This window comes from Herpailurus yagouaroundi, unplaced genomic scaffold (genome assembly GCF_014898765.1).
Source record: "Herpailurus yagouaroundi ecotype Mexico unplaced genomic scaffold, PumYag 141, whole genome shotgun sequence".
Classification (NCBI taxonomy): Eukaryota; Metazoa; Chordata; class Mammalia; order Carnivora; family Felidae; genus Herpailurus; species Herpailurus yagouaroundi.
In genome coordinates this window covers 1,586,398-1,596,201 of record NW_024412396.1, presented here as the reverse complement: position 1 = coordinate 1,596,201, position 9,804 = coordinate 1,586,398, and the positions used below count along the sequence as shown (strand labels likewise).

At 43.5% G+C, this 9,804-nt stretch overlaps 1 protein-coding gene and 2 gene segments (V, D, J or C); all 3 read right to left on the bottom strand.

The window, feature by feature from the left end:
* Positions 1 to 1,640, bottom strand: part of LOC121031463 (T cell receptor alpha variable 4-like) — a 2,394-nt gene extending 754 nt beyond the window's left edge. The window contains 2 exon segments of the V gene segment in view: positions 445 to 736; positions 1,195 to 1,640. Coding sequence covers positions 445 to 736; positions 1,195 to 1,234 — 332 coding nt within the window.
* A 3,195-nt stretch (positions 1,641 to 4,835) lies between these two features.
* Positions 4,836 to 6,570, bottom strand: LOC121031448 (uncharacterized). Its single transcript, XM_040476608.1, has 2 exons — positions 5,985 to 6,570; positions 4,836 to 5,853 (listed from the first exon to the last, which is right to left on the bottom strand). Exons 1-2 carry the CDS (start codon positions 6,343 to 6,345, stop codon positions 5,462 to 5,464), a joined length of 753 nt encoding a protein of 250 aa, XP_040332542.1. The 5' UTR covers positions 6,346 to 6,570; the 3' UTR covers positions 4,836 to 5,461.
* A 1,429-nt stretch (positions 6,571 to 7,999) lies between these two features.
* On the bottom strand, positions 8,000 to 8,498 carry LOC121031362 (T cell receptor alpha variable 3-like). The segment is given in 2 exon segments: positions 8,000 to 8,361; positions 8,453 to 8,498. Coding segments are annotated over 2 exon segments (408 nt in total).
* Between the last annotated feature and the right edge of the window lie 1,306 nt (positions 8,499 to 9,804).

The window sequence follows — 9,804 nt, the reverse complement described above, 5'->3', positions numbered from 1 at the left end:
TCTCTCTCTCTCTCTCTCTCTCTCTCTCTCTCTCTCTCTCTGTCTTTTAAAATAAATTAATTGGGGCACCTGGGTGACTCGGTCGGTTGAGAGTCCGACTTCAGCTCAGGTCATGATCTCACAGTTTGTGAGTTTAAGCCCTGCATCGGGCTTCATGATTACAGCCAGAGCCTGCTTGGGACTCTCTTTCTCTCTTCCTCCCTCTCTCTCTGTCCCTCTCTTGCTTACTCTTTCTGTCTCTCCAAATAAATAAAAATAAACCTAACAAAAAAAGTAAGTTCAAATGTTTTTAAATACAAAAATGATACATGGATTTGCTAATGCCTTCTGGAAACAATAAAGTACAATAAACAGTTCAGAAGGCACAATTCTTTGGGGCTTCCTCTGGGCTCTGCCTCCCACCCCATAGGGGATATCGTACAGGTGCAGCCCCATCTGACTCACTGTGAGTCACTCACGGTGCAGTAATACACAGCAGTGTCTCTCAGGGCAGCCCGGGGCAGGCTCAGGGTGCTGGACGTCCTGTCCGCAGAGATGAACAGGGATGCCACTTCATTTTCCACGTTTGTCTTATATCCTTGAATAACAAATTGTGGTCCCTGGTTGGGGAACTGTCGGTACCAGTGGATATACTCATTTGTAGCGATCTTGGTGTGGTTACAGGGTATGTTCACTTCTTGTCCTTCGTAGGACTCGATGAATACGGGCTGGGTGGTCTTAGCGAGGCTCAAAGTACCTGTAAAAGGAGTCAACACACAATACTAGCTCCTATCCTGAAACTGGGTGGATTGAAGGTCCAACTCGGCACCTCCAGGTTCTCTCTCACAGTCAAACCCACCCCCACATCCTCCTTCCCCACCATATGCAGACACATACAATTTCCTTCCCATTTGTGTTTTAGGACACTTTTTAAAAATATTTATTTTGAGAACCCCAGGAACATATGTACAAAAGTAACAGGGGCAATATCTCCCACCCATGGAGGGGTAATATTTCCCAGGGCTCAGTAATCCAGAACATCTTTATTGCCCTGAGTCACCCCTTGCATGAATGGTGAGGTTCTACCTAGAGAAACACAGGACCCCACAGCCAGTCCTTGACATCTTAGGTAAAGAGCAATGATAACAGGCAAGAAAGAGTCCAGCGTCTAGTCCCAGCCACACCCTAATTCCTTTTAATCCCAAAATAACTCACCCAAGAGCAAGAGCACAGTCACTCTTGTCACCTGCCTCATATCCTAGGTCTAAACCCGGCCCTGGGGTCGCGGTCCTGTTGCAGAGTCTGAGACTGGCCTGGGACACGAACCAGAAAAGAGGCACAGCAGGAAAGCCAGAGCCACACTAGCAGCTGTCACCCAGGGCTGTCCCCAGCAGCTGTCATCTAGGGCTGTCCCCAGCAGGTATCACCTGGGGCTGTCTCCAGCATAAGCCAATAGCACCGACAGCACCTCCCCAGATGAGCTTCCCCCTAAGGTTCAACTGAACACTCAGGAAGAAGAATAAAAGGTAAAAGCTTCCAGCACAACAGCACAGCAACCCCGATTTCCTTTTCGTTCTTTGCGAAGGTATAACCCCTTGTAGATTTGGTCTGAAGGAAGCTAATATATCAGAGGGTAGATTCCACCAGGTTCCTTATTCCCCATCACATCACTTTTCCCACAGTCCCAGAAGACGGCCATTGATTGTAGTCAGTGTGATACTCATAAAGCTGAGAATGACCCCTGACCTGGTCCTATATGCCTGGAATCCTCCCCATTCGTCCTATGCAACCAGATGAACGGGAAATGCTAATCTTATTCCACAAAAGAGCCCATGAGCTTGTCTGAACTGGACATTTCCTCTCCTGACACCCTGGTGTCCTTTTATAATCTCACTAAGTCCACATCTAACAACTGCGTCTCAGACTTCACTTAACAATTGTTGCACAGAGGAGGAGACCCCTCACTGGTCCCTACTGACCAGCTGGCCTAGGACATTTGATGCCAAATCATTCACCCAACCAGAGAGGAAGTGAGGTGATGAAGAAGAAAAGGCACTCAAATTCAGAGTCAGACAGACTTAATTTCAAGTCCTAGTTCTGCCATCTTTTGACCTTGAGCAACTTCCCTGGTCTGAACTTCAATTTCTTCATGCCCTTCCTTCTCATCTGAATCAGTGAAAGTAGTTGTGCAGGATTATATACGTTTTTTTATAATAAATATATATAAATATATATATATAAAACATATATATGTTTTTTTTAATTTTATTTAAATCCCAGTTTGTCAACTTATAGTGTAAGAATGGTTTCAGGAGTAGAACCCAGTGATTCATTACTTACATATAACACCCATTGCTCATCCCAACAAGTGTCCTCCTTAATACCCGTCACCCATTTAATGCATCCCTCCCACCCAACACCCCTCCAGCAACCCTCAGTTTGCTCTCTGTATCTAAAAATCTCTTATTGGTTTGCCTCCCTCTGTTTTTGTCTTACTTTTCCTTCCCTTCCCCTATGTTCATCTGTTTTATTTCTTAAATTCCACATATGAGTGAAATCATATGGTATTTGTCTTTCTCTGACTAACTTTTTCACCTATGTCAAATCTTTATCCATTCATCAGTCAATGGACACTGGGTCTCTTTCCACACGTTAGCTATTGCTGACAGTGCTGCTATCAACATTGGGGTATGCACCCCTTCGAATCAGCATTTTTGTATCTTTTGAATAAATACCTAATAGCACAATTGCTGGGTTGTAAGGCAGCTTCATTTTTAATTTTTTGAGGAATCTCCATGCTGTTGTTCAGAGTGGCTGCGCCAGTTTGCATCCCCGCCAATAGTGCCCAAGTGCTCCCCTTTCTCTACATCCTTGCCAACATCTGTTGTTTCCTGAGTTGTTAATTTTAGCCATTCTGACAGATGTGAGGTGAGAGCTCATTGTGGTTGTGATATGTATTTCGCTGATGATGAGTGATGTCGAGCATCTTTTCATGTGTCTGTTAGCCATCTGCATGTCCTCTTTGGAGAAGTGTCTGTCCACATTTTTGCCCCTTTTCTACGCTGGATTATTTGGAGGGGGGTGTTGAGTTTGATAAGTTCTTTATAGATTTTGGATACTAACCTTTATCTGCTATGTCAGTGCAAATATCCTCTCCCATTCCATCGCTTGCCTTTTAGTTTTGTTGATTATTTCCTCTGCTGTGCAGAAGCTTTTTATCTTCATGAGGTCCCAAGACTTCATTTTTGCTTTTATTACACATGATTTTTTAAAATAATGCCATTCACTCTTCCATCAAGACATATCCAATATAAATTCAATAATAGTAATAACTCACGCACATACAACCCAACAACAACAAACACCATTTAGGAAAAGAGACAAATCCTCAAAACACCTAATGTTAATGGAATCTGCCAACTACAATAATCAAAACATACTAGATACTCACATTAATGTGGTGTGATTCCTTGGCTCATACAATATGCAAATGGAAAATCACTAGAAAATATTTAGGAGGTGACTTTTAGGTCTAGAATTGTCCAATTTGTTCTGAGTGAACAATTTTTCCATTTCCTCAAGTAAACATTAGTGAATGCGGATGACTTCTAGTGACATTTTAGATATCACAAGTCATGAATAAATTACCAACTTGCCCGCAGTAGCAAATGGAGGAGAAAAGAAGTATTTCAGGGGAAGCTAAAGACTCTAGAACACCTTGTACATAAATAAAGCAAAATAGAGTCAACTAATTACAACAGCGACCCCAAGTGGTCACTATACCTGGACAGAAGAAATGTTTCTCAAAAGTCAGTATGTCTCAGACCCAGCAATTTATGGAAATTATAATCTTTGTTAAACAGAGTAGCAAGTGGTTGGGCTTGGTCACATGGACTATGGAGTATATTTTGTGCAAAGGAAAAAAAGACCCTGAATGAGGATTTAGACAAAGAGGATTGTAAGTGATTCTCAGGACTTGCTAGTTGTGTATTTAGTGCAAAGCATTTGTTCTCTTCATCTCTATGAGAGAGATTAAAAGATCAATTAAGTATGCATAAGAAAATTCTCTCTAAGCCTTAATGTTCTATACAAATGCAAACTATGTTTAACATAGGAAATCACAAGAAAAATGATCTTACTGTTCAGGTCGACAAATGTAACTTGATATCTCTGTGTTGCTATCTATTATCTTGTTCTGGAAGAACGTTACTGGATATCAAGCAAGTAGAGAAAGAAACACTAGTTTTCCCATGTATCAGTCTTTAGAATGAAAGTAATTGTTAATGGCTGTGGTGTTATGGGTTGAACTGTGCCCCCCCCCCCCAACACGCACCAACGGAGCGGGGTGGGGGGGGACTTGGAGTCTTAATCTCTAGCAAATTAGAATATGACCTTATTTAGACAAATTGTCTTTACAGAAATAATGAAGTTATATGAGGTTATTTGAAGGGAATTTAATCCAACATGATTAGTATCTTTTAAAAAAAGGAAATTTGGGAACTCCAGGGAGGCTCAGGTGGTTCAAGTGTCTGACTCTCTATTTCGGCTCAAATCATAATCTCATGGCCTTCAGATCAAGCCCTGCACCAGAATCTGCACTGACAACATGTAGCCTTCTTGGAATTCTCTCTCTGCCTCTCTCTCTGCCACTCCCCTGCTCTCTGTCTCTATCTCTCCAGAAAAAGAAGGAGAAGAAGAAGAAGAAGAAGAAGAAGAAGAAGAAGAAGAAGGAGGAGGAGGAGGAGGAGGAGGAGGAGGAGGAGGAGGAGGAGAGTGGGAATTCTTAGTTACAAAAGTTAGGTAAAGGAAAATATAAATATTCACTACTGGAGCCTCCAGCTGACTTGACCCTAACAGATTCCTACTCTCACTCCACTGTAGTAATCATCTCTGTCATATTAGCATAGCCCCAACCTTCCTCAACCTCATCCAGTGATGGACTGATGGAAATCTCAACTCCATCTTTTTGAGATGATGTTAAAATGAAAGAGCTGAGTAAATGACAGAAGCATTCACTAAAAATTCTCCCTGTGCTTGGTGATTTTATTTTATCACATTTTCCTCAGTCGCTTCCTCTAATATTAACCTTCCTCTTTCCATTCAGTTTTTCAAATAGGCACACACACAGATGGAATTATCTAGGATCTTAAGGAAAGTTCCTCAGTTAGGGTGAAGCTTAGAGTGTCCCTAGTGGATTACAACCATCGGCGTAGACTGTCATAGTACTCTCCTCTCTGGTCACAAGTCAAATGGCAATCGCAGCACAAAACCCATCCCTGCCACTGTCCCATCCAAAGTGATTCTCTGAGCAAGTTCCAGTCTCCAGTCTGTTGGTGACATTGTGTTTGGTTTTTTTTTTTGTTTTTTTCATAAGTTGTCCTTTCCTCATGAATCCTGACTCTTGGAAGATTAGAACCATGTCTGCACAAGAACTAAGCAGTTTAGTCCCTCTGTCCATCTTGTCACCATAGAACATAAGGTCTCACTGAAAGTGCCCCAGGTTGATCCCTTGAGTCACTGGAAGCCTCACATTCACCAGAAGTTGGTGTTTAGCATCCCCTGCAGTCCCAGGCGCTGTGTCACTCACAGCACAGAAGTACTTGGCTGCGTCGCTCCACTGGACTGCGGGTTTCCTCAGGTGGAAGGCCTTTTCACTCTTCCTAAATTCAGCCTTGAAACCTTTGGTGCCTTTCACCAGGATGTCCCCTGATATGTACTTGAAGAGAAGCCGGAGTCCTTGGTTGGGGTGCTGCACGTACCAGAAGAGATACACCTGAACAGAAGACGAGTAGTTGCACCTCAGCTCCAGAGGGGCTCCTTCAGAGACAGTGATGTGGACATCAGGCTGGGTCACTGACTGGGCTCCGGTTCCTCCTGAAACATCAATATGCTGAGTCAGTGAGACCAGGAAAGACTTACCGATTAAGAAGAGGTGTCTCACCTCAGAGTCCAGTTGTAATACTGTACCGGTAGGGAACAAGAAGATGAAATAGAATTTTACTCACTCGGGGCAAAAAGTATCATAAACACAAGCATGGTGACAGGAGCCAAGCTCATGGCTGAGGACGGAAGAAACTGTAGTCTCCTTTTTGAAGATCTTTCCTGAGCAAGAAGGAGTATGGTTGAGGAAACAGTACCCTTGGAACAAGGAAGAATGTGTATGGTGGGTGCCCTAGAATCTTGTGTAATTGCGTTCCAGAGACGTCTGGAAGAGTCTTTTCCTTGAAAACCTGGGTGTTTCCTGACTTCTAAATTCTGTGAAGAGCTCCATCTGGACTCTTCAGTCGGCTCTGTGAAGGAGTAGCTAAAGGAAGGATGGTTGGGAGGGAGGGAGATCTTCAAGTATAATTCTAGTGTGTGCATCATTGCCCTCTGGAGGCCAAGCAGAAGTAGTTCTTCTGGTGAGCCTTGTCATGCCTTTTACTCTTTCAGGCACCATTGGAGAGGGATGTAGAAGAAGGCCGAGCAAACTTCTAATGTCAGGTAACTCAGGAACATTCTTCCCTTTCACCTGAAACCATGCATAGTAACAATCCCCACAGATGCACAATTTTCTCATGACTGCAGAGACGTGATGTGATTTGTGACTTTTCTGACATTTCCTCCTTCTGTAATATGTGAGTATGTGACCCTCCAAGGTCCATACTGTTCATCTCAGGTATGAAGACACATAAGAAGAGAGAAACTAACAGCCTTCAAAGAAAAATTGATTAGGCGAGAACAGTAGTCATCTCAGTCATTGTCCATAACAAGATTACATGGAAAACATCTAATAGTCCTTAGGGCAAAAGAATCAGGCCGATTGACCCAGGTTCAGTTTTGTTTATGGAGCTATTGACAGGTTGAAATTGAGCATCGTGACAATTAAAACATATAAAAAATTACCTATCTGTTGCTAAAAGAAGAAAATAGGAAAGAAAAGTGCCAGGATTCCCCTTAACATCCCACAAAATCAATTCCAGAAAGGTAAGGCCATTTTAGCAGGATATGTAATAAAAACTGGGAGTTTTAAGCCAACAGGTGATAAAAAGTAAAAAAAGAAGGTAGGTTCTTCTCAGTAGATAAGAAATTAAAAGAATATAAACAATGAGAAAATGAAAGTATATTGCTCTGGCACACCTGGGTGGTTCAGTCGGTCAAGAGTCCGACTCTTGATCTCGGCTCAGGTCATGATCTCATGGCTCGTGAGATCAATCCCTGCATCGGGCTCGGCACTGACAGCAGAGAGCCTGCTTGGGACTCTCTCTCTCTCTGCTCAAAATAAATAAATAAATAAACTTAAAAGAGAGAGAGAGAGAGAGGCATCAAGTCCAGTCCCTCAAGGGTGTATGTAAGATGTGAGCAGAGGAGCCAAAAGCAGCCTGCATGTTTAAACTACATGTTTAAATTCTCCCTTGATTCAAATTCTCCTTGCACTATAGCTTCACCCTCTCCTTCCTTCACAGCAGAGCTAACCTGCTCCCTTCCTCATCGCACATCACATGTTGTGCCATCCTCTATCTTGGCACTTGCCAAACTGTTCTGAGTCGCTGTTGGTTCACTCTACAGCCAACAGCACTCTTTTTGGCAGGAACCATCCAGGGAGTTGGGGCTGCCCCATCGCCGAAATCAGTCTCATGCCCTCAGAGAGCCTTGAGGCTGGCAGAGCAGGGGAGCGGTTAGACCGGGCACCTGAGAGACAGACTGCCTGGGTTGCAACTCACCATTTCACGGTTTTGTGACTTGAGTGAGAACTTAAGTTCTCTGGGCCTTAGTCTCTTCACCGGCAAAGTAAACCTCATGCTAACAGTTGTGAGAATTACACTGGGTTCGTAAATGTTTGGGGATCACATGGGGCACATAGAAAGCAAAGATAGCTTCTTACATCTATTTGTCATCAGTGCTCAGTACAGTACCGAGCACATAAGGATTCATAAATATCTGTCCCATGAACAAATTCTGTGGCTTGAAATTGTAATTTAGTTATGATGAGTGACATATCCTAGAGCCACACCACCTTCTGTGGAGAGCCATACAGGCTTCAGGAAAACAGTTTCACTGTGGTACTCGGGGGTTTGTGCTCAGCTCCGCCTCCAGCCCCCACCACTGTGTCTGTCACCGCACAGAAATACACAGCAGAGTCACTCCCAAGGACGGATGGTTTCTTCAGGTGGAAAGAGGTTTGGCTCTTATTAAATTCAGCCTCAAAACCGTAGTTGCCTTTGACCAGGTTGGCCCCTGTGATGTATTTCAGAAGGAACCGGAGACCTTGGTTGCGATGTTGGATGTACCAAAAGAGATACAGGCTTCCAGAAACCGAATAGTTGCATTTCACAGTCACTGGATCCCCTTCAGCAACAGTGACCTGATCTGGCTGAGACACCGACTGAGCTCTCAGCCCACCTGTAAATGAATCCACACTCCATCAGTGAAGCTGCTGTAAAGCATGTAAGTGGGTAATACAAGTGGAAAATGGGGAAGGCATATTACTCACTCAGTGTGAAGACAATCGCAAGCATCGAGATGCATGTAGAGGCCATGGTTTAAGCCGCGCTGGCTGGGGACTCCTTTCCGGCCCACCCCAGCTGGAGATTAAGTCCCACCCCAGAGAACAGGCTCTCAAAGAGGGATCAGCACCCTTTTGTCAGGGCAGAGTTTTAATAAATGGCTCTGCTTTGGGGAACCTGTTGTTTCCTGGCACCTGTGTCTTTCTGTTGAGCAAGCTCTTGGCCCAGATTCTGCAAAGCTAGGTGAGGAAGCCAGACTGCTATTCCTCTTGCACCTGGAACAAGCCTCACACTACATCGCCCCCTAGTGCCCACACACAGACCCGGGTGACTTAAAAAAATTTTTTTTTAGTGTTTATTTATTTTTGAGAGAGAGAAGGACAGAGCACAATCTGGGGAGGGGCAGAAGAGAAAGGGAGACACAGAATCCGGAGCAGGCTCCAGGCTCTGAGCTGTCAGCACAGAGCCGATGTGGGGCTCAAACTCAGGAACCGTGAGATCATGACCTGAGCCGAAGTCCGACACTTAACCCGCTGAGCTACCTAGGCGCCCCAGAGCCTGGTAACTTTATCATCAAGTAGCTGGAGTTTCCAAGTCTTACCATCATAGGGCCAGAATTCTGGATGTTTACACTTTCCATGAGCCACAAAGGGAGAATTTGCTGTTCAAGGAAAAGAAGCAGGAGTCTGTGAATCAAAGTGGAAAAAACACATGTCGAGTGGATCAAGGTTTCACTGGTTTGTGCTCTATTTAGATAACATAAAAGACAGAAGGGAAGTAGAATTTTTTTAATAGGATGGGAAAATAAATAGAAAAGAGGAGGAAAAGCATAGCTTTGGGTGAAAAGGGAAAGAAAAAGAAAAATGAGTGATAAGAAAAGGCAAAATAGGAGAAGAAGGTAAGAGAAGAGAAATCAGAGAGGAAGAGAACCTTGTTCTCTTCAGAAATAAATTAGAGCCAGCTTCTATATAAACCCTTTGGACTGAAAAATAATTGTTTTGTTTTCTAGGTTGGGCCTGTGGGAGAACCCTCCCCATAATGACCTTTAAGTAAAGATTCATACAAAATGAACTTGAACCCAGCCTTTAAATATTTTTAAGGAGAGAAAAGGAAGGGATGGTATTATATGCTCCTCCTGACACAGTTGTCCTGTTAAATAGTAGATTATAAAGACAAAAGGAAAAGCCCTCTGTGAAGGAGCTGAAAAATAGAGATTTTCCACGCGGGGAGGCTGTTTAGAACAAAGTTCAAAACTTGATGGTTAAGTAAGCTTGAGGTACTATGATGATAAAGGGCTCATTTCAAGGGGAGTAAAGTGTTGTACTTAAAAAATGCCACA

Bases quoted from the DNA above. Each gene is read 5' to 3' on its own strand.
- LOC121031448 (XM_040476608.1), bottom strand. From the start codon at position 6,345: ATGATGCACACACTAGAATTATACTTGAAGATCTCCCTCCCTCCCAAC. The intron at 5,854-5,984 runs GTGAGTAAAATT...TTGATGTTTCAG, and splicing joins TATGATACTTTTTGCCCCGA to GAGGAACCGGAGCCCAGTCA.